We start from the raw sequence: 27,998 nt of genomic DNA on the forward strand, positions 1-27,998 counted from the left end.
TAAAAAGGAGACGGATTGCAGAACCACACGGACGGGAGTTGTGCTCCGAGCAGCTGAGCTGCCCGTCGGTTTGCCGCCCATGGAGACAGCGGCGTGTTTGCCACGATCCCACTTCGCGACCCTCGCAGTCACAACTTGGAGGAGGTTGTGGTGACGGCGCCTTTGCAGTTTGCGGCACCGAAACTCTGGAACGCCTTGCTCCCTTTTCGGGGTCAAGGGGACTTCCGGGACACTTACAACAATTCTAATCTCGACTGAAAACGCATCCGTTCTTAAATGGCTTTCTCTTTTAGTTATTTTTAAACGTCTTAACTTCTTTTTACTTGATAATTGGATTTTTACCCTTTTATCTGGCGACAAAACTGACATCTTTTTTACGAGGAGTCATGTTTGCATTAACCACAATACCCGCGGTCGGAATGCAAACAAAAAAACACAACTCTGATAAGGTACGCACTGTGCTTGAAATTGATTGGTCCACACCCGAGACAGCTTTTCTTAGAGCCTAGTCTCACATGGTGTTGGATCAGATGACGCCAAAAGGCGCACGGAAAAAAAAGGTGTCAGTATTGTTGCCAGATAAAAGGGTAAAAATACAATTATCATATTTTGCTACTGGCAAAGGAGGTTCCAATGGTGTAAATTCTTCTTTACTTGCTTCTTGTTCAAACCATGTTCCGCCTTTCCATTGCATAGCGCCCTGAGAACCATTGTTCAAGGGCGCTTTATCAATTTCAATTATTATTAAAAGTCCGCACGAGTGGTGCCGGATAAGGCACCACCACCACCACCGCCTGCATTGCTTTAGCAGCACGACTCACGCGGTACCTCGAGTCAGCGTCGTCGGAGGAGGTAGCTCCCTCCCCATGGCAGCCCCGCGCTTACGTAGCCACCCACCACCACCTAGGCATCCCCCTCGATTCTCCTTAAACCTTGCGCCTTTCCTCCATCCCCGTCCCTTGGTTTCTTTCTCCGTCTCTGACTGTCCCCACAGCGAGTTGCTGGCTGCTATAAATGTCCACGTGATGATGATGATAAGCCACTTCGCTGAGCTATCATTTTGATAGCCAGGTCGCTCCTGAAAAAGAAGCTAATAGCTCAGTGGGCCTCAGCTGGTAAGAAAAACACGGATTTATTTTAGTTATTTGTTTACCTTTCACGTACTTTGCACTCCTATCGCGTTGTTGTATTGTCTGTTGTAACTTGCTGCCCCGCCCCTACTGGACATCTGCGAAAAATAACTTTATAGCTCATCGGATTCCTCAATTATAATTTAAGATCATGATTGATCATTGGGTGAGTGAATGGGTGGGTGAGTGGAGTGCATTGGTGAGTACTGGATCATCAATCACCCTGAATGTGTGGGTGAGTGAGTGAATGGGTGACTGCTGGATCATCCATCGCTGAGTGACTGGGTGTGAGGGTGAGTGAGTGAATGGGTGGGTGAGTGGAGTGCATTGGTGAGTACTGTATCATCAATCACCCTGAATGTGTGGGTGCGTGAGTGAATGGGTGACTGCTGGATCATCCATCGCTGAGTGACTGGGTGTCAGGGTGAGTGAGTTAATGGGTGGGTGAGTGGAGTGAATCGTTGACTGCTGCATCATCAATCGCCCCGACTGCTGCTTTACTCAGAACCAAGTGCTGTGAGGTTCGGAACCGATTGCCACCACCCCACACGTAACAGCAGCAGGCTCCCAACCATAACGAGGGAACTATGGAGCTATAAGAAACTATTTTAGATGGATCTTGCACAACTATTGTCAAAACATCTTCCTTGAGGTTCAAGTCAGGAATCGGGTTCTCTTCTGGCTCGCGTTTTTGCCTCTCGTTTGTAAAGTTGTGTCCACTCCCAGAGCCTCGATGTAACGTTTTAATGACTCTTGAACAGGCGATTCTCTCCCACACGATCAGATACCTGCATCACGGCCACAATGATCAATTTCAATTGACGGCAAATCAATGCATCGTTGCAAAACCTATTCTCTTGAATGCACGAGAGTTTACCGCCACCACCACCACCCTGCCCGCACTATTTAAATTCCAGCTCATCGTATCTTTCTCCGCTTTGGGGCAATTTCCACACCAAATGAATCAGCTTTCGGTGAAATTTGGCGGACCACTTTTGTATTTGGCAAAGAATTGCTTCCACCCAAGGTTTAGGTAAATGTGACCGCCCATTTCGCAGATATGGGTCACCGAGATTTGACCCTTGGCAACCGTCCAGTCACTGGTGCCTTCGCTAATAGTTTATGTAGAAAGGTGAGTACAGTCCGCCTGTTTTCATAACGCGAATTGGATATATAACGCGATGACGAATGTACTAGGGAACGCATGTTTTTATAACGCGGATATGAATTGGACACAATGGAACTGCGTCGCAGCGCGAGTAGGAACAAGCGGTCGTGCGGCTGTCTCGGCATAGCTTCATCGCACAGGGCATTGGGATGCTGCTGGATGCTTCGAGATGCTACCCACGCGCCTCAGTCTTTGTTCGGCCTGCATCACGCATCTCGCGTGCTATCGTGGGCTGCACTTTGCCACGCCGTTTTTTCCATAACTTGGTTGTTCTTCTTGGTTCTTTCGGTAAAGTCACGTAGAAGGGAAGTAATAAAATAATAAAAATAAAACATAATAAAATAACATTATTTTATTACTTCCCTTCTACGTGACTTTACCGAAAGAGCCAAGAAGATGAATCCCTGCAGTCACGAAAGCTTTAAATCGAAATTTTACTTGGTTGTTCTCCAGGAAGGCAACTACTACCACGTTATAGCAGAACACGCTGCATGTTGTCCTTTAAAGCTCTAACAAGGGATATATCCGTTTAGTTCCATGGGCGGCGGTGGACGGGGCACTGAGTGATATGACGACAAATAGGTTTCCATTATATTTGACCTTGCCCAGGTGGTGTCAACTTGGATTTTCTGCAAAATGTCACGTGCTGCAGCGAAGATACTTCTGATTAGCGCGGTTGGCTACGTACGGCGCGAAAGACGTTCAACGTACACACGTGCAAACATGCGTACAACAACCACTGCAAGTCAGTAAATTCCCACGGCACCACAACGCTCTGGAATCTCCGCCACCAAAAAAGACCGCGTACTCTCTCCACGACCCCTCTCCCTCCTTTTATAGAACCTTCCGGAATGTCCTCTTGTTGTGCCACACCTCCTCCTCCTCTTCTCCACCAATCACCTTTCTCTCTTACTTAACCGCCCCCAACGGTCTTACAGCTCGTCATCCCATCTTACCGCCTTCTACCCTGCCCACCCACCAACCACGCCATCCCCAAGTTGAACCTCCCAGCCAATCCCACGTCCCAGTTCGCAGCAACTGTGGCCGCCAGCCGCTCGTTTTTTTGTTATTATATCGATCGCTTGCAGGTGCCCTGACGTGACGCGCACGGACGCTTGAAAGCGTCGCCAAACGCCAATCATTTGGGAGTTGTGAGCCGTTTTTCGTCACGCGGCGTCGGGCGGAACGCCACGATTCGGGATGACCGCACACTTTCCACCGCTGTTGCAGAGGTTCGTGGCTCGAACCTTCTAGCCGCCCTGGTTAATACTGCGGGTGTATTAAAACTGTTTTAACTTTTTATTTTACCAGGCCAGGCCCACTGAGCTACGTAGTTCTTTTTCGGAAGTGACTTGGACACAAATGACAGCTCATCGAAGTGGCTTGTCATCACGCGTACATTTATTGCATCCAAATACTCTAAAACACGCGATGTTGATTCTAAATGTGGAGGGGAAAACCCGGAGGAATTGGAGAAAAATCCACGCGGCCACGGGGCGAGAGATACACGCAAACTCCAAATATACAGCAGGCGTCAGCGTCGTGATCGAACCCACCACTTCCTGTATACCAGGCGAGGTAGTTAACACCTTGCCACGGGCAGCGCCTGTTATTAATCATTTAGCCTCGCGTGGTTTGTGTTCATGGTGGACATTAAAGATCCCCCCCCCCCACGATGCGACTCGTAGGCGACACGGCCCACGAAAGAAAAAACGATTAGGAACAAAGGCAACCCCACGGAAATCGTCGATCCGTGAGATGTAGCCGGGACCCCTCCTACAATGAACGAGCGCCCGAGACTCGGCGACGACAAGTGAGCAGTGATGACGGTGGCCGGGCGAAATCGTCGGGGGAAATTTCTTCGCTCCCGACTTGGCGACCGACGCGAGAGCCTAGGCGCCCAGCAGCGCGAAGTCGGTCTGCAGGCACTCCGACGGTGACCCCGAGGTCACGGCCTCCAGGTCCTTCCTCAGGACGCTCAGCGTGCGCGAGCCGATGGAGATGGACGGGGCCAGGTGTGGGCTCAGCCCGGGGTACGCGGTAGTATCGGGAGGAGGAAGCAGCGTCACGTCCTGGTGCAGAAGCACGCCTGGGATGGGGAGGGGGGGCGTGGGTGATGAGGGGTGGGGGCGGGTAGAGAGAGAACTTGACATCTCAACAAATATGGGTAAGGGGCAAAGAGATCTCGACAAGAAGATGCTCCGACCGTAGCCGTGGACGTTTCATCTCCGGACGATTCGACAGCCAATCCTGGCACACCCCTTCAACCCCTGCCGGTTTCTGCACACGCCAGTTCCCTTGGCTTAGCCGTGTTCAGGAGGTCCTAATGATGGGCACGCAGTCCCCTCCTGCAGCACAGGGAACTTATTTTGCCACTCTGATCGCCTTTATATCGGTACGGGGGCCTAACCTCTTCCCCCCCGATCCCTCTACGCCGTCGCGGCCGCTCTCTGATTAAGTCCGTCTCGAGTTCTCTTGGGTCCTCCTCCGGAGTGTAAGAAGGCCGCCTTTTAAACTGGAATGTCGATGCAGCAGAGAGTCGCACGAGGAACGTCTTGAGACGCCAAGGTGGTGAGATGTTAACTACCTCGCCTGGCATACAGATAGGGGGTTTGATCCCAACCGTGACGCCTATTGTATATTTGGAGTTTGCCTGTGTCTCTCCCCGTGGTTGTGTGAATTTGTATCCGGGTCCTCCGGTTTTTCCCTTCGCATTTAGAATCAACATCACGCGATTAAGAGCATTTGGCTGCTGTAAACTTCCACGTGACAATACGCCGCTACTTCATTGAGCCATTATTTGTCATGGTCAGGTCGCTTCTGAAAAATATCTGTGCAGCTCAGTGGGGCCTTACCAGAGGTCGCAATCAAGTACCCAATACCCGTACCCTACCCGATACCCGGCTACCCGTACCCAGCCGGGTACGGGTACGGGTAGGCCGTGAGTCACTGGTGAGTAACCGTTTGTCACTCATTTCCCAACGTCTTGTCTCTTCTCACAATTCAAGTTCCTAGAATCAACCCACCCGCGCCTGCAACATGGCCTTCATCCCAGAGGTCGCAATCGGGTACCCGTACCCTACCCGATACCCGGCCGGGTACGGGTAGCCGGGTATTGGGTAGGGTACGGGTACCCGTTTGCGACCCTGGTGCGGCCGGGTACGGGTACGGGTAAGGAATCAAAACCCGTTTGCGACCTCTGGGCGTTACCCAGTCAAATAAAATAGTATAGTTCAGTTTCATAGTTTAGGTGCAAGAGGCGCCCAGGGGAATGTTGCGACGGCCGCGATGCCTCGCATTTCGGACGAAGGGAAATTTGTGATACATTTGTTTTTAAAGGGCGCTGATACGGAACTGGGACCTGCCACGGCGGTGTAAGGTTTGGCACATCGGACTGGCGTTCCCAACGGTCGCCGGGTCGATTCGACGCTCCGGCATGACAGTTGGGACAAATGGTGCAAGACTCCCGGTCCGCTCACTCACCCAGGAGCCCCGTGGTCGCTGGCGACAACCCCCGCGGATTCAGAACGGCCAGCCCCAGCTGATGTCGGCGCTGGGTGCCGTGCGTCGACACCACGATCTCCACGCCGCCGGCGACACTCACGACCACCGCCTTGCCCCGTTCCACACGCACAGTGACGTTGTCGATCTGGTAGTTGCTGTTCGTCTGCAGGGACACGCTCAAGCTGTGCGGCAGATTGAGGTGCAGGTGGGTTGCGGTCACGCGGATCTTCAGGCTGCCCTGGACGGTCGGGACCTGGATGTTGACCTCGGCATAGCCGTGCCAGCTGCCTCTGCGTTTGGTGCCCACCTTGGCGCTCACCGACAACCCTGCACCCATTGCACGGAATGTGCACAGCAGCGCGATGTTAAGCGGTGTGACAGTGGAACGTTCAGTGGCGTGACGGTGGAACGTTCAGTGGCGTGACACTGAACGTTCAGTGGTGTGACGGTGGAACGTTCAGTGGTGTGACGATGGAATGTTCAGTGGTGTGACACTGAACGTTCAGTGGCGTGACACTGAACGTTCAGTGGTGTGACGATGGAATGTTCAGTGGTGTGACGATGGAATGTTCAGTGGTGTGACGATGGAATGTTCAGTGGTGTGACGATGGAATGTTCAGTGGTGTGACGATGGAACGTTCAGCGGTGTGACGATGCAACGTTCAGCGGTGTGACAGTGGAACGTTCAGTGACAGTGGAACATTTATCTTCTATGCAGTTCCTGAAGTTTGGAACAGACTTAATTTCGTTGCCTCTGCTTCCAATAGGGCAATCAATGCAAAAACATCATTCAAGAAACAAGTCAATTGAGTGAGCATATTTCAACACATCAATGAGTCAATCAATCAAACATTTACCTAACCATTCAATTAACCGATTAACGAGGCAATCAAAACATCAGTAGACCAAATCAAAAAAACAGTTCAATCAAATCAACATTATTCGACCTGGCGAAGAGAGCCCTCCAAGACAAAATTCCTTGGGGGCTGTAAAAGGGTCACTGGGTCGCCTGAATCACCGCGGTGGCGAGGCTGTGCTCACCCCCAGCTGTGTTCACAGATTACCCACCGACTCAAGCAAACCGACCAGGGCCCCGCGGACAACACGCGGACTGGAGGCCTACGTTGACGTGTCCTCCCTCCCCTCCTCCCCCGTAACGTGGTGATAATACACGCAGGGTGCTTCAAAACAATGTTTTGACACTTTTGAGAATTTGCAACAAATGCCACGAGAAATGTGCCTCCTGACTGGAGACCACCTGGCACGCGTTGACAATGATAGCGAACAAGTTGAGAGACTCTGACTTTTTAAAGCTATTGACCTACATTTGTTATCACGTTACGGTGTACTATTATCCGTTCTTTCCCCATTAAAAACGATCGTCATCCCCTCCCCCCCAATTTATTTTCTCCCGTGCTATCTGTGTAATATCACAATATGAAGAATCCATTCTGAATTCCCGTAAAAGATCTCCAACCCCTCCCCCCGCCCCCACTACGTTGCGAATGGCACAAGGGAAAGCGGGTATCAGAGAAGTGTTTCTGAAATCTCTTATTTTGCTAAGTGACGCACACCCTGGTCCACGCATTGTGGAAGAGTGCTCCCTCGCTCGGACCGCTTGCCGCTCAATCCGACGCGGTGAATCCTCCGCGCTGGAGTTTGGCCCAAGTGAAATGCAGAACCGAGTCCGGATGCGATAGGGCTGCCCTTTTGTTGTTTGGGTACAATTGTCGCGCTTGAGAGCCCGGGTTTAATCGATCTGAACCGGGCGTCTCGGCTGCGCCAGCTCATAGCCCTGACCTCCGAAGCCTCAAAGGACGCCGCCTCAAATGAAATTCGAGAAAACACATTTGATTACTGCGCTCACGGGGGCCCCTATTCAATCGCCACCGAAAACCGGCGGCGATTGTTTAACAAAGCCTGACTCCGCCGATGGTGAGCCACAAGGTCAAAGCCATTGCAGCATTTCCTCTGCTTGAACATGTGCCCCTGGTTTCACATAATAGTCTGGGAGGCCAGGTTAACGGACCTAAAGCGTATTGTATTTTTAATGCGGACCAAAGGACAGTGGCCTAGCTATCGTGTGGTGCAGCCGGAACTGTGGCCGGAGGGCCAGAGGTGCCCAGGTATGGCGGGGGGGGGGGAATTGGAGAGGGAGCGGCCCACTTCCTTCCTTGCACAGGGCCCACGCCAATCGTGCTCCACCACTTGGACTCATGGTTCCATTCCAGAGGCTCGTGCAGCCAGGCTAAGGCTGCCTTCGGGTTCACTGTTAATTCTAGAGGCTCGTAAAGCTCACAATAAGGCTTGGCCCTAGGGCTCCAGTTAGTGGCGTAGATGGAGAGTATGCAGGCGGTGCAACTGCACCCCCCCCCCCCCCCCCGGTGCCCAGGCGCCAGGAGGGGGGTGTGGTAGGGAACTGGCGAACCCGGAGGGAACCCATGCAGAACAGGGGGAGAGAAAATGTAAAATCCACACAGGAAGGTGACCCAGGTCAGAGAATCGAACTCAGGGCCTTGGTGTTGTGAGGCACGAGTGTTGTTCTGCCTAACGACAGGTGTGGGGGTGTGTGTACACATGAATTTCCTGTTTGGAGGTTGAGTTTGGTCACGTGACCAGGAAGTTACGATTTGACAGCCTCTCAGCCATGCGGCAGGGTATCGGTCATTACACAGAGTACAAAATAGTGGCACAAACAGCGTCCCAATCAAGACAGGTGCAACTGTTCATTGTGGGACTTGAAGAAGCATTGTCTGTAAGCTCGTTTATGTTCTTATAATACTGGGAATGCTGTTATAATGTTAGAATGGCCGTTATAATGCTGTAAATGCCTTTATAATGCTGTTAAATTGTTATAATAAATATGAGGCCTAGTCAACAACGAAGCCTGCCACTTGCCTTATTGTGAATGTTACCTGTAATTGAATAAGTCGAGTCAGACTCGTACCCATGTAACCTTATTGCGATCTTTAGAGCAAGGATGACGAAATATCTCATCCACAGTTCAGTGTTACGTGTGGTACTGTACATTTGGGCTGCAGTATGGTGATCACACGATGTGCCCTTACTTAACACAGTAGCTTACTCTCTTGTATAGTGGTTCAGTACTAATGTGGGTGCCTGGTCCATCCAGGATCTATTGTTGAGTTTCATGTTATCTAAGACAATGTTATGATGCTGTAGTGTTCATTCATTGTATTGATATTTCCAAGTATTAACATATGCTGTATTTGTGCTGTGTTTTTACATCAGTTTTACCTTGTTCAATTAATTACATACGTTTGGAGTCGGATGTTGACCCTGGCTCTGAAGGTTTATTGAATGCGAGGTTATCTACTTGGACAGTGGTGCAACGCAGCGCACAGCGAGGCTGAGATAAGTGTGCCAACCCGATGAAAGCCATTGATTGATGGTTTGGTGGTAATGATGAAGATGTTGATGCCGATGATATTTAGATGATGATGATGGCTCTAGGTAGCGATGATTGCTGGATGTGTTCACGATCCACCATTGGGATGACAGATACCAGTCGTTAAATATAATAGAATAATGATGGAGTTTAATTGATTACGATAATTCTGATGATTGTTTGAGGATGACTGAAGAATGATGTTGATGACATTAATGATTGCGTGCATTTCATTCAGTCATTTCTCGGAAGTAAAAGGCAACGGGGGAGGCCGCGCGTGGCACAGTTTTGCCGCCGGCTATCATTGGTGTGGCGGCGGTCGTGTCGCTACGGTTCTCTGCGGTGAGCAATGACGTCTTTAAAAACAGCGGCGCTGGCGCTACGCACCCCCCCCCCCCCCTAAAGAAAACAAACGCCGAGCCGCTCGCGGGGAACGGGACACCCAGCACCCGGCGACTTGCAGTCCGTCTCGGAAACGGGAAAGGGTGAACGGTGAGTGTTTATACATGCGCAATGTCTGAAAATGACCCCATGCGAACGAGCAGCCTGGCGGCTATTTTGAAAATAAAAAACCAAGGTCTCCCGATTGACCGAAAGGGGCCTCCGCTGGGATTGGTCGGGAGGCAGGCTTTGATGAGGTTAGAGGAAAAGAGGTTGGAGGAAAAGGGGGTTGTGAGAAGAGAGAAGATCCGTTTTTGAAAGGAGGACAGGGATTGGCTAGGGAAAAACAGGGACAGGAATGTTCGAGAGAGGCTCAAGGAGCGTGGACGTTCGAAGGGAGACGAAGTCCAAGCCACAAGAACAAGCCTGGGCCTAGACAGCGCTGTGTCCGAATTAGAGGCAACGTAAATAATTACACGTGCCGGCGTCACTTCACACGCAATAGGAGACCAGAGCACCACGTGTGCGCGATGGGGCAACGCTCGATCCCGCCGCCTGGCTTCCGTTGACATTAAAAGAGGGACAAGGAATGTTTTCCCCCGTGTCCACACTCAGCTTCCCATTTCTAGCCCCGCCCACTTCCCCACCCCCAGCCTCACGTCCTCTTGCGCTCACACGGCCCTCCCCCTACCCCACCCCCTCTCCCCCCCTTGCTCCTCCCACCTTTCTTACCTATATAACCTCTTGCCACGGCAGCTCTACCGCCTACCTCAGTATTTTCTTGCTGTGGGTGTTCCACCTGATGAGGATCGCTTGTGTTGCGATCGACACGTCGTGATTTGTTTTATTTTATTTTATTTCTACCTACGTGACTTTACAGAAAGAACCAAAGAGTATTAATAGATTTCCCCGCCCTCGTCCCAAACGGGCAGCCCGTTCCAAACGTGACGCCGCTAATCACCCAACTGGGATCGCTCATCGCAACGTCGCCCCCCCCCCCCCACCACCAAAACTGCGAAAACTGTGCAGCGTGTGTGTACGTACGTTGAACTTCTTCGCCACCATACGTAGCCGACCGTGCTAACGTGTACGCGCGTGTTCAAATAATCGACAATGTATTTAACAAAGGTGATGTGTTTTTGCCTTTTCCTGCACTTTGGTCTACCGTTCTGGTTTGTTTTTTTAAATCATTTATATTAAGTTCACTTTCTTGCTTGCTTGCGCGCTTACGACCGTGCAAATCTTTCGGTCGTTTTTTAAACCACTTCCCGTGATCCAATCGAGCTGACATTTTGCACACAGACTCGTTGTGCGTGACAATTTATTTTCGTGGAAACATTTTTCCAAAATTTTACTTTTTAGGAAAAATGTAATTACCAATTGCTTAATGGTGGCAGGCAATCATCTGACCCATAGGTGGCAGCCATCTCAAGCCAGAGGACGAGAGGACTCTAGCCGCCACGCATATAAAGGATTATTAGTGAAAAACTTTGTTTTTACGGGTTAATTTTTAACTGTTGTCGTAACGTTCTTACCGCGTCTGTGAGAAAAGAGCTTCATAGCTCATCGGATTCCTCCTGCCGTATAAACGTTGTGATTGTGAGTCTAGGCCGTGTGTGCGACAAACGGCTCGTGGTGGGGGCCCTGCGCCGTGAGCTTGACCAGCACCAATACCAACCTATGGCAATGGTATTCGTTGCTGTGTTCTGATCCTTAAAATTTATATATATATACACACACACTTCTTCTTGGTTCTTTCGGTAAAGTCACGTAGAATGGAAATAATAAAATAATAAAATAAAACATAATAAAATAATTCTCACGACGTTTCGGCCACAACGCAAGCAGCCGTTGTTGTGGCCGAAACGTCGTGAGAATTATTTTATTATGTTTTATTTTATTATTTCCATTCTAAGTGACTTTACCAAAAGAACCAAGAAGATGAATCCCTGCAGTTACGAAAGCTTTAAATCGAAACACACACACTTGTTCAAACATCGACAACATATTAAATAAAATTGACGGTACGTTAAATAAGCGTATTCAATGTGTCGTCGATTTTTGAGCGTATGTTCAAAGAAAAATCAATCGTAGCAATACAAATCGTTGCCATACCAACTGTTGTTATTCTTATTCATGACCGTGTCACCTGACTGGGTGTCCTCCAAGAGCACGATTGTCTGTCTGTCCGAGCCGTGCGATGAGAAGCAGAGCGTGATGTCTTTGCTCGGAAGGTGGAGAACCGTGGGAGGATGTTCTGCGTGGCACGGGGAGAGGGCGGGAGGCGGCAGGGTTCAGGCTGGAGATGTGTAGACGAGGGGGATGCAGCGCCGTGCCACACACACACAGCGACACCCACTGGGCACAGCTTGAAAATCGGTTTTCCCCTTTTTTCTGGCAACAAAACAGGTGTTAAGATATTCATATTCTTTTGGTTCTTTCGGTAAAGTCACGTAGAAGGGAAATAATAAAATAATAAAAATATAAAAACAATAAAAAATTCTCACGACGTTTCAACTGCAACACAAGCAATCATCATCAGGTGTGAAATCCACAGCAATACATTTTTTTCAAAATCCACAGCAAGAAATTGTTTTAAAATTTTATTGCTGTGGATTTCACACCTCATGATGATTGCTTGTGTTGCAGTTGAAACGTCGTGAGAATTTAAATTTTTTTATATTTATTTTATTTTATTATTTCCCTTCTACGTGACTTTACCGAAAGAACCAAGAATATGAATCCCTGCAGTCACGAAAGCTTTAAAACAGCTGTGTTAAGAGGTTACAACACCCAACTGAAACCTTTTACAAGGAATCATGTCTGCATTAGCCACAAAACTTGTGGTCCAAAATCGTCCAAAATCACGTGACGTCATTTATGGACGGCCCCAGATTCTAAACGCGTGATGTTGATTTTAAATGTGGAGAGAAAAACCAGAGGACCCGGAGAAAAATCCACGTGACCACGGGGAGAGAGACACCGCAAACTCTAAATAGACAGCAGGCGTCGTCAGGGTCAGGATTGAACCCACACGACCTCCTGTGTACCAGGCGAGGTAGTTAACATTTCCTAGCCACTGTGATGATGATGAGAGAAAGACGCAGACTCCAAATATATAGCAGCAGCAGGCGTCGTCAGGGTCGGGGTCGAACCCACGACCTCATGTGTACCAGGCGAGGTGAGTTAACATCTCCTAGCCACCGTGATAATGATGAGAGAGAGAGAGACGCAGACTCCAAATATACAGCAGCAGCGGGCGTCGTCAGGGTCGGGGTCGAACCCACGACCTTTTGTGTACCAGGCGAGGTGAGTTAACATCTCCTAGCCACTGTGATAATGATGAGAGAGAGAGAGACGCAGACTCCAAATATACAGCAGCAGCAGCAGGCGTCGTCAGGGTCGGGGTCGAACCCACGACCTCCTGTGTACCAGGCGAGGTGGTTAACATCTCCTAGCCATCGTGAAGCCCTACCTGCTGTGATGGAGCCTCTGGAAGAGGTGGTGAAGCTGGGAACCATGGTGGCTGTACACAGACAAAGACAAAGATCCCCTGTATAGCGTTGACCGACTTTTGGGGCAAGTGCTGTGAGCAAGCACCTGTTAGGGCCGCCACGAGGTTATTTCATTAACATTGAAAAGAAACAATACATTTTAAGTTAGATATCTACTGCTGAGTACACTGCCCCAGGTTCGTCCAAAAGTCAGGATACATAGCGTGATTTAATTTAGTTAAACGGTTGCATTAAAACATATTAATTGCTTAGTCTTTAAGTAATTTTTTTATATATATCTGTCATCATCAATATAAATGTTCTTCATTTTCGGAAGGTGTTTTAAAAAATGTAAATAAAATTTACCGAAGACGAACGAGTTGAATTAGTTTGCAGGTACACATGATAAATAAAGGCAGCTGTAATCTTTAAAAAAAAATTAAGTCCTAAATTAATTTCAAAAGATATTTCGTGCGTACCTTAATGTTAATGGAAGTAAGTTTGAAGATTTGTTAAAATTTCCAATTGTTGAAACAAATATAATAACCTGACGTGTGCTGACCCTTGTGCGATACTGAATTGAGAAAGGCAACTCTAAGGACTTGGGATAAGAGAGACGATGATGATGGGAGGGTTATCCACGGTAGGGCGTGTTGGGGTTAGACCGCGTCAATTTAAATGTCGTGTCGTTAAACGCGCCACCACCCGACGCAGCCAATTAGTAAGGTTTGTCACGTTAACAAACCGTGCCAATTAGTTCCGAGTTCAGCATGCTGGTGTGTTGGAGAGTAAACCCACGACGTTTACAATTTACTTGGGGAGCGGTAGTGTAGCGGTTAGCGCTATGCTGCGCTGCGAACCTGGCGACCCGGGTTCGATTCCCGTTTACGGCCAACACCCAGTGACGATTATCTGAAGCGGTCCTGGGCCTCTCCTAAATAAGTGTAGTGTGAGTAGTGAGTGTAGTTTGAGTGGTGAGTGTAGTGTGAGTGGTGAGTGTAGTGTGAGTGGTGAGTGTAGTGTGAGTGGTGAATGTAGTGTGTAGTGGTGAGTGTAGTGTGTGTGGTGAGTGTAGTATGAGTGGTGAGTGTGGTCTGAGTGGTGAGTGTAGTGTGAGTGGTGAGTGTAGTGTGTGTGGTGAGTGTAGTGTGAGTGGTGAGTGTGGTGTGAGTGGTGAGTGTAGTGTGAGTGGTGAGTGTAGTGTGAGTGGTGAGTGTAGTGTGAGTGGTGAGTGTAGTGTGAGTGGTGAGTGTAGTGTGAGTGGTGAGTGTAGTGTGAGTGGTGAGTGTAGTGTGAGTGGTGAGTGTTGTGTGTGTGGTGAGTGTAGTGTGAGTGGTGAGTGTGGTGTGAGTGGTGAGTGTAGTGTGTGGTGAGTGTAGTATGAGTGGTGAGTGTGGTCTGAGTGGTGAGTGTAGTGTGAGTGGTGAGTGTAGTGTGAGTGGTGAGTGTAGTGTGAGTGGTGAGTGTGGTGTGAGTGGTGAGTGTGGTGTGAGTGGTGAGTGTAGTGTGAGTGGTGAGTGTAGTGTGAGTGGTGAGTGTAGTGTGAGTGGTGAGTGTAGTGTGAGTGGTGAGTGTAGTGTGAGTGGTGAGTGTAGTGTGAGTGGTGAGTGTAGTGTGAGTGGTGAGTGTAGTGTGAGTAGTGAGTGTAGTGTGAGTGGTGAGTGTAGTGTGAGTGTAGTGTGAGTGGTGAGTGTAGTGTGAGTGGTGAGTGTAGTGTGAGTGGTGAGTGTAGTGTGAGTGGTGAGTGTAGTGTGTGTGGTGAGTGTAGTGTGAGTGGTGAGTGTAGTGTGTGTGGTGAGTGTAGTGTGAGTGGTGAGTGTAGTGTGTGTGGTGAGTGTAGTGTGAGTGGTGAGTGTAGTGTGAGTGTTGAGTGTAGTGTGTGTGGTGAGTGTAGTGTGAGTGGTGAGTGTAGTGTGAGTGGTGAGTGTAGTGTGAGTGGTGAGTGTAGTGTGAGTGGCGAGTGTAGTGTGAGTGGCGAGTGTAGTGTGAGTGGTGAGTGTAGTGTGAGTGGTGAGTGTAGTGTGAGTGGTGAGTGTAGTGTGAGTGGTGAGTGTAGTGTGAGTGTAGTGTGAGTGGTGAGTGTAGTGGTGAGTGTAGTGTGAGTGGTGAGTGTAGTTATTAAACCCGAGCCACGACTGATGTCCATCTGTCATCACCTTGCATCTCGTCCATTTCAAACGCGTCTGCAAATAACAAAAACACGATAGATGTGTGAGCCTCCCCAACCCTCAATCACCCCCATTCCCCCCCACCCTCCATTATAAGTCGACGATTGCCAGTACGAGCCAGCCAGTGAGTATTATTAATTGCTTATTTACACAGAAAAGCCTCGTTGAGTTGCAACGATTATTTTCAAGAGGGTCCTGCCACGCTTTCACCATTGGGCAATATTGCCTCGAGTAACCCCTCCCCCGCCCCATAGAGTAATTTGCAGGTAACCTGGGCAGCGATGGGAAGCTGCGGCCAAAAGCAGTGACATTGGGTGGGGTGGTGTTGTGTTTTTTTAGTTACGAGAGGAAATCGGAGAACGGGTTCGGAAACTCGTTCAGATCTGGGGGAGAACGTACATACTCAACTCACTCTCTCTACATCAGATGGAGAACACTCAGACTCCACTCTCTCTCTCTAGATCAGGGGGTGAATGGGTCGGGGTGTCTGTGTGAATGGGTCGGGGTGTGTGGGTGTGTGGGTGAATGGGTCGGGGTGTCTGTGTGAATGGGTCGGGGTGTCTGTGTGAATGGGTCGGGGTGCGTGGGTGAATGGGTCGGGGTGTGTGGGTGTGTGGGTGAATGGGTCGGGGTGTGTGGGTGAATGGGTCAGGGTGTGTGGGTGAATGGGTCTGGGTGTGTGTGTGAATGGGTCGGGGTGTGTGTGTGAATGGGTCGGGGTGTGTGGGTGAATGGGTGAATGGGTCTGGGTGTGTGTGTGAATGGGTCGGGGTGTGTGTGTGAATGGGTCGGGGTGCGTGTGTGAATGGGTCGGGGTGTGTGGGTGAATGGGTCGGGGTGCGTGTGTGAATGGGTCGGGGTGCGTGGGTGAATGGGTCGGGGTGCGTGGGTGAATGGGTCGGGGTGCGTGTGTGAATGGGTCGGGGTGCGTGGGTGAATGGGTCGGGGTGCGTGTGTGAATGGGTCGGGGTGCGTGGGTGAATGGGTCGGGGTGCGTGTGTGAATGGGTCGGGGTGCGTGGGTGAATGGGTCGGGGTGCGTGGGTGAATGGGTCGGGGTGCGTGGGTGAATGGGTCGGGGTGCGTGGGTGAATGGGTCGGGGTGCGTGGGTGAATGGGTCGGGGTGCGTGTGTGAATGGGTCGGGGTGTGTGTGTGAATGGGTCGGGGTGCGTGGGTGAATGGGTCGGGGTGCGTGTGTGAATGGGTCGGGGTGCGTGGGTGAAAGGGTCGGGGTGCGTGGGTGAATGGGTCGGGGTGTGTGGGTGAATGGGTCGGGGTGTGTGGGTGAATGGGTCGGGGTGTGTGGGTGAATGGGTCGGGGTGTGTGGGTGAATGGGTCGGGGTGCGTGGGTGAATGAGTCGGGGTGCGTGGGTGAATGGGTCGGGGTGTGTGGGTGAATGGGTCGGGGTGTGTGGGTGAATGGGTCGGGGTGCGTGGGTGAATGGGTTGGGGTGCGTGGGTGAATGGGTCGGGGTGCGTGGGTGAATGGGTCGGGGTGTGTGGTTGAATGGGTCGGGGTGTGTGGGTGAATGAGTCGGGGTGTGTGGGTGAATGGGTCGGGGTGTGTGGGTGAATGGGTCGGGGTGCGTGGGTGAATGAGTCGGGGTGCGTGGGTGAATGGGTCGGGGTGTGTGGGTGAATGGGTCGGGGTGTGTGGGTGAATGGGTCGGGGTGCGTGGGTGAATGGGTCGGGGTGCGTGGGTGAATGGGTCGGGGTGTGTGGGTGAATGGGTCGGGGTGTGTGGGTGAATGGGTCGGGGTGTGTGTGTGAATGGGTCGGGGTGTGTGTGTGAATGGGTCGGGCTGTGTGTGTGAATGGGTCGGGGTGTGTGTGTGAATGGGTCGAGGTGTGTGGGTGAATGGGTCGAGGTGTGTGGGTGAATGGGTCGGGGTGTGTGGGTGAATGGGTCGGGGTGCGTGGGTGAATGGGTCGGGGTGCGTGTGTGAATGGGTCGGGGTGTGTGTGTGAATGGGTCGGGGTGTGTGGGTGAATGGGTCGGGGTGCGTGTGTGAATGGGTCGGGGTGTGTGTGTGAATGGGTCGGGGTGCGTGTGTGAATGGGTCGGGGTGTGTGTGTGAATGGGTCGGGGTGCGTGGGTGAATGGGTCGGGGTGCGTGGGTGAATGAGTCGGGTTGCGTGGGTGAATGGGTCGGGGTGTGTGGGTGAATGGGTCGGGGTGTGTGGGTGAATGGGTCGGGGTGCGTGGGTGAATGGGTCGGGGTGTGTGGGTGAATGGGTCGGGGTGTGTGGGTGAATGGGTCGGGGTGTGTGGGTGAATGGGTCGGGGTGTGTGTGTGAATGGGTCGGGGTGTGTGTGTGAATGGGTCGGGGTGTGTGTGTGAATGGGTCGGGGTGTGTGTGTGAATGGGTCGAGGTGTGTGGGTGAATGGGTCGAGGTGTGTGGGTGAATGGGTCGGGGTGTGTGGGTGAATGGGTCGGGGTGCGTGGGTGAATGGGTCGGGGTGCGTGTGTGAATGGGTCGGGGTGCGTGTGTGAATGGGTCGGGGTGTGTGGGTGAATAGGTCGGGGTGCGTGTGTGAATGGGTCGGGGTGTGTGTGTGAATGGGTCGGGGTGCGTGTGTGAATGGGTCGGGGTGCGTGTGTGAATGGGTCGGGGTGCGTGGGTGAATGGGTCGGGGTGCGTGGGTGAATGGGTCGGGGTGCGTGGGTGAATGGGTCGGGGTGTGTGGGTGAATGGGTCGGGGTGCGTGTGTGAATGGGTCGGGGTGCGTGTGTGAATGGGTCGGGGTGCGTGTGTGAATGGGTCGGGGTGCGTGTGTGAATGGGTCGGGGTGCGTGGGTGAATGGGTCGGGGTGCGTGTGTGTATGGGTCGGGGTGCGTGGGTGAATGGGTCGGGGTGCGTGGGTGAATGGGTCGGGGTGCGTGGGTGAATGGGTCGGGGTGTGTGGGTGAATGGGTCGGGGTGTGTGTGTGAATGGGTCGGGGTGCGTGTTTGAATGGGTCGGGGTGTGTGGGTGAATGGGTCGGGGTGCGTGGGTGAATGGGTCGGGGTGCGTGTGTGAATGGGTCGGGGTGCGTGGGTGAATGGGTCGGGGTGTGTGGGTGAATGGGTCGGGGTGCGTGTGTGAATGGGTCGGGGTGCGTGTGTGAATGGGTCGGGGTGCGTGTGTGAATGGGTCGGGGTGCGTGTGTGAATGGGTCGGGGTGCGTGGGTGAATGGGTCGGGGTGCGTGTGTGTATGGGTCGGGGTGCGTGGGTGAATGGGTCGGGGTGTGTGGGTGAATGGGTCGGGGTGCGTGGGTGAATGGGTCGGGGTGCGTGGGTGAATGGGTCGGGGTGGTGGGTGAATGGGTCGGGGTGTGTGGGTGAATGGGTCGGGGTGTGTGTGTATATGGGTCGGGGTGTGCGGGTGAATGGGTCGGGGTGCGTGTGTGAATGGGTCGGGGTGCGTGTGTGAATGGGTCGGGGTGCGTGTGTGAATTGGTCGGGGTGCGTGGGTGAATGGGTCGGGGTGTGTGTGTGAATGGGTCGGGGTGTGTGGTTGAATGGGTCGGGGTGCGTGGGTGAATGGGTCGGGGTGCGTGGGTGAATGGGTTGGGGTGCGTGGGTGAATGGGTCGGAGTGCGTGGGTGAATGGGTTGGGGTGTGTGGGTGAATGGGTCGGGGTGCGTGTGCGAATGGGTCAGGGTGCGTGTGTGAATGGGTCGGGGTGCGTGGGTGAATGGGTCGGGGTGCGTGTGTGAATGGGTCGGGGTGCGTGTGTGTATGGGTCGGGGTGCGTGGGTGAATGGGTCGGGGTGCGTGGGTGAATGGGTCAGGGTGCGTGGGTGAATGGGTTGGGGTGCGTGGGTGAATGGGTTGGGGTGCGTGTGTGAATGGGTCGGGGTGCGTGTGTGAATGGGTCGGGGTGTGTGGGTGAATGGGTCGGGGTGCGTGTGTGTATGGGTCGGGGTGCGTGGGTGAATGGGTCGGGGTGTGTGGGTGAATGGGTCGGGGTGCGTGGGTGAATGGGTCGGGGTGCGTGGGTGAATGGGTCGGGGTGTGTGGGTGAATGGGTCGGGGTGTGTGCGTGAATGGGTCGGGGTGTGTGTGTGTATGGGTCAGGGTGTGTGGGTGAATGGGTCGGGGTGCGTGTGTGAATGGGTCGGGGTGCGTGTGTGAATGGGTCGGGGTGCGTGTGTGAATTGGTCGGGGTGCGTGGGTGAATGGGTCGGGGTGTGTGTGTGAATGGGTCGGGGTGTGTGCGTGAATGGGTCGGGGTGCGTGGGTGAATGGGTCGGGGTGCGTGGGTGAATGGGTTGGGGTGTGTGGGTGAATGGGTCGGTGTGCGTGGGTGAATGGGTTGGGGTGTGTGGGTGAATGGGTCGGGGTGCGTGTGTGAATGGGTCGGGGTGCATGTGTGAATGGGTCGGGGTGCGTGGGTGAATGGGTCGGGGTGCGTGTGTGAATGGGTCGGGGTGCGTGTGTGTATGGGTCGGGGTGTGTGGATGAATGGGTCGGGGTGCGTGGGTGAATGAGTCGGGGTGTGTGGGTGAATGAGTCGGGGTGTCTGGGTGAATGGGTTGGGGTGTGTGGGTGAATGGGTCGGGGTGTGTGGGTGAATGGGTCGGGGTGTGTGGGTGAATGGGTCGGGGTGTGTGGGTGAATGGGTCGGGGTGCGTGGGTGAATGAGTCGGGGTGCGTGGGTGAATCGGTCGGGGTGTGTGGGTGAATGGGTTGGGGTGTGTGGGTGAATGGGTCGGGGTGCGTGGGTGAATGGGTCGGGGTGCGTGGGTGAATGGGTCGGGGTGTGTGGGTGAATGGGTCGGGGTGTGTGGGTGAATGGGTCGGGGTGTGTGGGTGAATGGGTCGGGGTGTGTGGGTGAATGGGTCGGGGTGCGTGGGTGAATGGGTCGGGGTGTGTGGGTGAATGGGTCGGGGTGCGTGGGTGAATGAGTCGGGGTGCGTGGGTGAATGGGTCGGGGTGTGTGGGTGAATGGGTCGGGGTGTGTGGGTGAATGGGTCGGGGTGCGTGGGTGAATGGGTCGGGGTGTGTGGGTGAATGGGTCGGGGTGTGTGGGTGAATGGGTCGGGGTGTGTGGGTGAATGGGTCGGGGTGTGTGTGTGAATGGGTCGGGGTGTTTGTGTGAATGGGTCGGGCTGTGTGTGTGAATGGGTCGGGGTGTGTGTGTGAATGGGTCGAGGTGTGTGGGTGAATGGGTCGAGGTGTGTGGGTGAATGGGTCGGGGTGTGTGGGTGAATGGGTCGGGGTGCGTGGGTGAATGGGTCGGGGTGTGTGGGTGAATGGGTCGGGGTGTGTGTGTGAATGGGTCGGGGTGTGTGTGTGAATGGGTCGGGGTGTGTGTGTGAATGGGTCGGGGTGTGTGTGTGAATGGGTCGAGGTGTGTGGGTGAATGGGTCGAGGTGTGTGGGTGAATGGGTCGGGGTGTGTGGGTGAATGGGTCGGGGTGCGTGGGTGAATGGGTCGGGGTGCGTGTGTGAATGGGTCGGGGTGCGTGTGTGAATGGGTCGGGGTGTGTGGGTGAATAGGTCGGGGTGCGTGTGTGAATGGGTCGGGGTGTGTGTGTGAATGGGTCGGGGTGCGTGTGTGAATGGGTCGGGGTGCGTGTGTGAATGGGTCGGGGTGCGTGGGTGAATGGGTCGGGGTGCGTGGGTGAATGGGTCGGGGTGCGTGGGTGAATGGGTCGGGGTGCGTGGGTGAATGGGTCGGGGTGCGTGTGTGAATGGGTCGGGGTGCGTGTGTGAATGGGTCGGGGTGCGTGTGTGAATGGGTCGGGGTGCGTGTGTGAATGGGTCGGGGTGCGTGGGTGAATGGGTCGGGGTGCGTGTGTGTATGGGTCGGGGTGCGTGGGTGAATGGGTCGGGGTGCGTGGGTGAATGGGTCGGGGTGCGTGGGTGAATGGGTCGGGGTGTGTGGGTGAATGGGTCGGGGTGTGTGTGTGAATGGGTCGGGGTGCGTGTTTGAATGGGTCGGGGTGTGTGCGAGAATGGGTCGGGGTGCGTGGGTGAATGGGTCGGGGTGCGTGGGTGAATGGGTCGGGGTGCGTGGGTGAATGGGTCGGGGTGTGTGGGTGAATGGGTCGGGGTGCGTGTGTGAATGGGTCGGGGTGCGTGTGTGAATGGGTCGGGGTGCGTGTGTGAATGGGTCGGGGTGCGTGTGTGAATGGGTCGGGGTGCGTGGGTGAATGGGTCGGGGTGCGTGTGTGTATGGGTCGGGGTGCGTGGGTGAATGGGTCGGGGTGTGTGGGTGAATGGGTCGGGGTGCGTGGGTGAATGGGTCGGGGTGCGTGGGTGAATGGGTCGGGGTGGTGGGTGAATGGGTCGGGGTGTGTGGGTGAATGGGTCGGGGTGTGTGTGTATATGGGTCGGGGTGTGCGGGTGAATGGGTCGGGGTGCGTGTGTGAATGGGTCGGGGTGCGTGTGTGAATGGGTCGGGGTGCGTGTGTGAATTGGTCGGGGTGCGTGGGTGAATGGGTCGGGGTGTGTGTGTGAATGGGTCGGGGTGTGTGGTTGAATGGGTCGGGGTGCGTGGGTGAATGGGTCGGGGTGCGTGGGTGAATGGGTTGGGGTGCGTGGGTGAATGGGTCGGAGTGCGTGGGTGAATGGGTTGGGGTGTGTGGGTGAATGGGTCGGGGTGCGTGTGCGAATGGGTCAGGGTGCGTGTGTGAATGGGTCGGGGTGCGTGGGTGAATGGGTCGGGGTGCGTGTGTGAATGGGTCGGGGTGCGTGTGTGTATGGGTCGGGGTGCGTGGGTGAATGGGTCGGGGTGCGTGGGTGAATGGGTCAGGGTGCGTGGGTGAATGGGTTGGGGTGCGTGGGTGAATGGGTTGGGGTGCGTGTGTGAATGGGTCGGGGTGCGTGTGTGAATGGGTCGGGGTGTGTGGGTGAATGGGTCGGGGTGCGTGTGTGTATGGGTCGGGGTGCGTGGGTGAATGGGTCGGGGTGTGTGGGTGAATGGGTCGGGGTGCGTGGGTGAATGGGTCGGGGTGCGTGGGTGAATGGGTCGGGGTGTGTGGGTGAATGGGTCGGTGTGTGTGCGTGAATGGGTCGGGGTGTGTGTGTGTATGGGTCAGGGTGTGTGGGTGAATGGGTCGGGGTGCGTGTGTGAATGGGTCGGGGTGCGTGTGTGAATGGGTCGGGGTGCGTGTGTGAATTGGTCGGGGTGCGTGGGTGAATGGGTCGGGGTGTGTGTGTGAATGGGTCGGGGTGTGTGCGTGAATGGGTCGGGGTGCGTGGGTGAATGGGTCGGGGTGCGTGGGTGAATGGGTTGGGGTGTGTGGGTGAATGGGTCGGAGTGCGTGGGTGAATGGGTTGGGGTGTGTGGGTGAATGGGTCGGGGTGCGTGTGTGAATGGGTCGGGGTGCATGTGTGAATGGGTCGGGGTGCGTGGGTGAATGGGTCGGGGTGCGTGTGTGAATGGGTCGGGGTGCGTGTGTGTATGGGTCGGGGTGCGTGGGTGAATGGGTCGGGGTGCGTGGGTGAATGGGTCGGGGTGCGTGGGTGAATGGGTCGGGGTGTGTGGGTGAATGAGTCGGGGTGTGTGGATGAATGGGTCGGGGTGTGTGGGTGAATGGGTCGGGGTGTGTGGGTGAATGGGTCGGGGTGCGTGGATGAATGGGTCGGGGTGCGTGGGTGAATGAGTCGGGGTGTGTGGGTGAATGAGTCGGGGTGTGTGGGTGAATGGGTTGGGGTGTGTGGGTGAATGGGTCGGGGTGTGTGGGTGAATGGGTCGGTGTGTGTGCGTGAATGGGTCGGGGTGTGTGTGTGTATGGGTCAGGGTGTGTGGGTGAATGGGTCGGGGTGCGTGGGTGAATGGGTCGGGGTGTGTGGGTGAATGGGTTGGGGTGTGTGGGTGAATGGGTCGGGGTGCGTGGGTGAATGGGTCGGGGTGCGTGGGTGAATGGGTCGGGGTGTGTGGGTGAATGGGTCGGGGTGTGTGGGTGAATGGGTCGGGGTGCGTGGGTGAATGGGTTGGGGTGTGTGGGTGAATGGGTCGGAGTGCGTGGGTGAATGGGTTGGGGTGTGTGGGTGAATGGGTCGGGGTGCGTGTGTGAATGGGTCGGGGTGCATGTGTGAATGGGTCGGGGTGCGTGGGTGAATGGGTCGGGGTGCGTGTGTGAATGGGTCGGGGTGCGTGTGTGTATGGGTCGGGGTGCGTGGGTGAATGGGTCGGGGTGCGTGGGTGAATGGGTCGGGGTGCGTGGGTGAATGGGTCGGGTTGTGTGGGTGAATGAGTCGGGGTGTGTGGATGAATGGGTCGGGGTGTGTGGGTGAATGGGTCGGGGTGTGTGGGTGAATGGGTCGGGGTGCGTGGATGAATGGGTCGGGGTGCGTGGGTGAATGAGTCGGGGTGTGTGGGTGAATGAGTCGGGGTGTGTGGGTGAATGGGTTGGGGTGTGTGGGTGAATGGGTCGGGGTGTGTGGGTGAATGGGTCGGGGTGTGTGGGTGAATGGGTCGGGGTGTGTGGGTGAATGGGTCGGGGTGCGTGGGTGAATGAGTCGGGGTGCGTGGGTGAATGGGTCGGGGTGTGTGGGTGAATGGGTTGGGGTGTGTGGGTGAATGGGTCGGGGTGCGTGGGTGAATGGGTCGGGGTGCGTGGGTGAATGGGTCGGGGTGTGTGGGTGAATGGGTCGGGGTGTGTGGGTGAATGGGTCGGGGTGTGTGGGTGAATGGGTCGGGGTGTGTGGGTGAATGGGTCGGGGTGCGTGGGTGAATGGGTTGGGGTGTGTGGGTGAATGGGTCGGGGTGCGTGGGTGAATGAGTCGGGGTGCGTGGGTGAATGGGTCGGGGTGTGTGGGTGAATGGGTCGGGGTGTGTGGGTGAATGGGTCGGGGTGCGTGGGTGAATGGGTCGGGGTGTGTGGGTGAATGGGTCGGGGTGTGTGGGTGAATGGGTCGGGGTGTGTGGGTGAATGGGTCGGGGTGTGTGTGTGAATGGGTCGGGGTGTTTGTGTGAATGGGTCGGGCTGTGTGTGTGAATGGGTCGGGGTGTGTGTGTGAATGGGTCGAGGTGTGTGGGTGAATGGGTCGAGGTGTGTGGGTGAATGGGTCGGGGTGTGTGGGTGAATGGGTCGGGGTGCGTGGGTGAATGGGTCGGGGTGTGTGTGTGAATGGGTCGGGGTGTGTGTGTGAATGGGTCGGGGTGTGTGTGTGAATGGGTCGGGGTGTGTGGGTGAATGGGTCGGGGTGCGTGTGTGAATGGGTCGGGGTGTGTGTGTGAATGGGTCGGGGTGCGTGTGTGAATGGGTCGGGGTGCGTGTGTGAATGGGTCGGGGTGCGTGGGTGAATGGGTCGGGGTGCGTGGGTGAATGGGTTGGGGTGTGTGGGTGAATGGGTCGGAGTGCGTGGGTGAATGGGTCGGGGTGTGTGGGTGAATGGGTCGGGGTGCGTGTGTGAATGGGTCGGGGTGCGTGTGTGAATGGGTCGGGGTGCGTGGGTGAATGGGTCGGGGTGCGTGTGTGAATGGGTCGGGGTGCGTGTGTGTATGGGTCGGGGTGCGTGGGTGAATGGGTCGGGGTGCGTGGGTGAATGGGTCGGGGTGCGTGGGTGAATGGGTTGGGGTGCGTGGGTGAATGGGTTGGGGTGCGTGTGTGAATGGGTCGGGGTGCGTGTGTGAATGGGTCGGGGTGTGTGGGTGAATGGGTCGGGGTGCGTGTGTGTATGGGTCGGGGTGCGTGTGTGAATGGGTCGGGGTGTGTGGGTGAATGGGTCGGGGTGCGTGTGTGTATGGGTCGGGGTGCGTGGGTGAATGGGTCGGGGTGCGTGTGTGAATGGGTCGGGGTGCGTGGGTGAATGGGTCGGGGTGTGTGGGTGAATGGGTCGGGGTGCGTGGGTGAATGGGTCGGGGTGTGTGGGTGAATGGGTCGGGGTGTGTGGGTGAATGGGTCGGGGTGCGTGTGTGAATGGGTCGGGGTGCGTGTGTGAATGGGTCGGGGTGCGTGTGTGATTTGGTCGGGGTGCGTGGGTGAATGGGTCGGGGTGTGTGTGTGAATGGGTCGGGGTGTGTGGGTGAATGGGTCGGGGTGCGTGGGTGAATGGGTCGGGGTGCGTGGGTGAATGGGTTGGGGTGTGTGGGTGAATGGGTCGGAGTGCGTGGGTGAATGGGTTGGGGTGTGTGGGTGAATGGGTCGGGGTGCGTGTGTGAATGGGTCGGGGTGCGTGTGTGAATGGGTCGGGGTGCGTGGGTGAATGGGTCGGGGTGCGTGTGTGAATGGGTCGGGGTGCGTGTGTGTATGGGTCGGGGTGCGTGGGTGAATGGGTCGGGGTGCGTGAGTGAATGGGTCGGGGTGCGTGGATGAATGGGTCGGGGTGCGTGGGTGAATGAGTCGGGGTGTGTGGGTGAATGAGTCGGGGTGTGTGGGTGAATGGGTTGGGGTGTGTGGGTGAATGGGTCGGGGTGTGTGGGTGAATGGGTCGGGGTGTGTGGGTGAATGGGTCGGGGTGTGTGGGTGAACGGGTCGGGGTGCGTGGGTGAATGAGTCGGGGTGCGTGGGTGAATGGGTCGGGGTGTGTGGGTGAATGGGTTGGGGTGTGTGGGTGAATGGGTCGGGGTGCGTGGGTGAATGGGTCGGGGTGCGTGGGTGAATGGGTCGGGGTGTGTGGGTGAATGGGTCGGGGTGTGTGGGTGAATGGGTCGGGGTGTGTGGGTGAATGGGTCGGGGTGTGTGGGTGAATGGGTCGGGGTGCGTGGGTGAATGGGTCGGGGTGTGTGGGTGAATGGGTCGGGGTGCGTGGGTGAATGAGTCGGGGTGCGTGGGTGAATGGGTCGGGGTGTGTGGGTGAATGGGTCGGGGTGTGTGGGTGAATGGGTCGGGGTGCGTGGGTGAATGGGTCGGGGTGTGTGGGTGAATGGGTCGGGGTGTGTGGGTGAATGGGTCGGGGTGTGTGGGTGAATGGGTCGGGGTGTGTGTGTGAATGGGTCGGGGTGTGTGTGTGAATGGGTCGGGCTGTGTGTGTGAATGGGTCGGGGTGTGTGTGTGAATGGGTCGAGGTGTGTGGGTGAATGGGTCGAGGTGTGTTGGTGAATGGGTCGGGGTGTGTGGGTGAATGGGTCGGGGTGCGTGGGTGAATGGGTCGGGGTGTGTGTGTGAATGGGTCGGGGTGTGTGTGTGAATGGGTCGGGGTGTGTGGGTGAATGGGTCGGGGTGCGTGTGTGAATGGGTCGGGGTGTGTGTGTGAATGGGTCGGGGTGCGTGTGTGAATGGGTCGGGGTGTGTGTGTGAATGGGTCGGGGTGCGTGGGTGAATGGGTCGGGGTGCGTGGGTGAATGAGTCGGGGTGCGTGGGTGAATGGGTCGGGGTGTGTGGGTGAATGGGTCGGGGTGCGTGGGTGAATGGGTCGGGGTGCGTGGGTGAATGGGTCGGGGTGCGTGGGTGAATGGGTCGGGGTGTGTGGGTGAATGGGTCGGGGTGTGTGGGTGAATGGGTCGGGGTGTGTGTGTGAATGGGTCGGGGTGTGTGTGTGAATGGGTCGGGGTGCGTGGGTGAATGGGTCGGGGTGCGTGTGTGAATGGGTCGGGGTGCGTGTGTGTATGGGTCGGGGTGCGTGGGTGAATGGGTCGGGGTGCGTGGGTGAATGGGTTGGGGTGCGTGGGTGAATGGGTTGGGGTGTGTGGGTGAATGGGTCGGGGTGCGTGGGTGAATGGGTCGGGGTGCGTGGGTGAATGGGTCGGGGTGTGTGTGTGAATGGGTAGGGGTGTGTGGGTGAATGGGTCGGGGTGCGTGTGTGAATGGGTCGGGGTGTGTGGGTGAATGGGTCGGGGTGCGTGGGTGAATGGGTCGGGGTGTGTGTGTGAATGGGTCGGGGTGTGTGTGTGAATGGGTCGGGGTGTGTGGGTGAATGGGTCGGGGTGCGTGTGTGAATGGGTCGGGGTGTGTGTGTGAATGGGTCGGGGTGCGTGTGTGAATGGGTCGGGGTGTGTGTGTGAATGGGTCGGGGTGCGTGGGTGAATGGGTCGGGGTGCGTGGGTGAATGAGTCGGGGTGCGTGGGTGAATGGGTCGGGGTGTGTGGGTGAATGGGTCGGGGTGCGTGGGTGAATGGGTCGGGGTGCGTGGGTGAATGGGTCGGGGTGTGTGGGTGAATGGGTCGGGGTGTGTGGGTGAATGGGTCGGGGTGTGTGGGTGAATGGGTCGGGGTGTGTGTGTGAATGGGTCGGGGTGTGTGTGTGAATGGGTCGGGGTGCGTGGGTGAATGGGTCGGGGTGCGTGTGTGAATGGGTCGGGGTGCGTGTGTGTATGGGTCGGGGTGCGTGGGTGAATGGGTCGGGGTGCGTGGGTGAATGGGTTGGGGTGCGTGGGTGAATGGGTTGGGGTGTGTGGGTGAATGGGTCGGGGTGCGTGGGTGAATGGGTCGGGGTGCGTGGGTGAATGGGTCGGGGTGTGTGTGTGAATGGGTAGGGGTGTGTGTGTGTGTACAGCCAGCGTGTGTAAGCCAATGTGTGTGTGTGTGGAGCCAGCGCGTGTGTGTGTGTAGCGTCAGTTTCTGAGCGTGATCGTTACCATCACTCGTGTCGAAGGATGGAAGCCCTCGAGACAACATTGTAGGAGAAGCAGGGACAGGGACTGAAAAGAGTCGAGGGCCAGGTGGGCCCCTCTGCCCGGAGCTGCCGTAGCCCATGTTGCGCGACGATGGTGGAGAATGCACTCGTGACTGACTGCTGACAGGGTCGCTGGCGAAGTGCCCGCGGCCGGGGAGCCAGCGGCTGCTTTGACTGCCGACGTGTTTGCTCGATCCTTCCCGAGCTGACGAAACCACACGGTGCATTTAAAGCCGAGAGGGG

General features: G+C 55.6%; 1 protein-coding gene across 1 annotated transcript in view; it reads right to left on the reverse strand.

Annotated features, from left to right (window-relative positions):
• Window positions 1-3,681: 3,681 nt before the first annotated feature.
• LOC144731225 (inter-alpha-trypsin inhibitor heavy chain H4-like) overlaps window positions 3,682-27,998 on the reverse strand; it is a 43,464-nt gene continuing 19,147 nt past the window's right edge. Inside the window, exons 11-15 of the mRNA XM_078612236.1 lie at window positions 27,718-27,960; window positions 13,068-13,118; window positions 11,742-11,849; window positions 5,782-6,129; window positions 3,682-4,387 (exon numbers count right to left, since the gene is read on the reverse strand). Coding sequence (XP_078468362.1) covers window positions 4,191-4,387; window positions 5,782-6,129; window positions 11,742-11,849; window positions 13,068-13,118; window positions 27,718-27,960 — 947 coding nt within the window. The 3' untranslated portion in view covers window positions 3,682-4,190. The remainder of the gene's footprint in view (window positions 4,388-5,781; window positions 6,130-11,741; window positions 11,850-13,067; window positions 13,119-27,717; window positions 27,961-27,998) is intronic.

The sequence above is a fragment of the Lampetra planeri genome, chromosome 38 (assembly GCF_965212315.1).
Source record: "Lampetra planeri chromosome 38, kcLamPlan1.2.h2, whole genome shotgun sequence".
NCBI classification, from domain to species: Eukaryota; Metazoa; Chordata; class Hyperoartia; order Petromyzontiformes; family Petromyzontidae; genus Lampetra; species Lampetra planeri.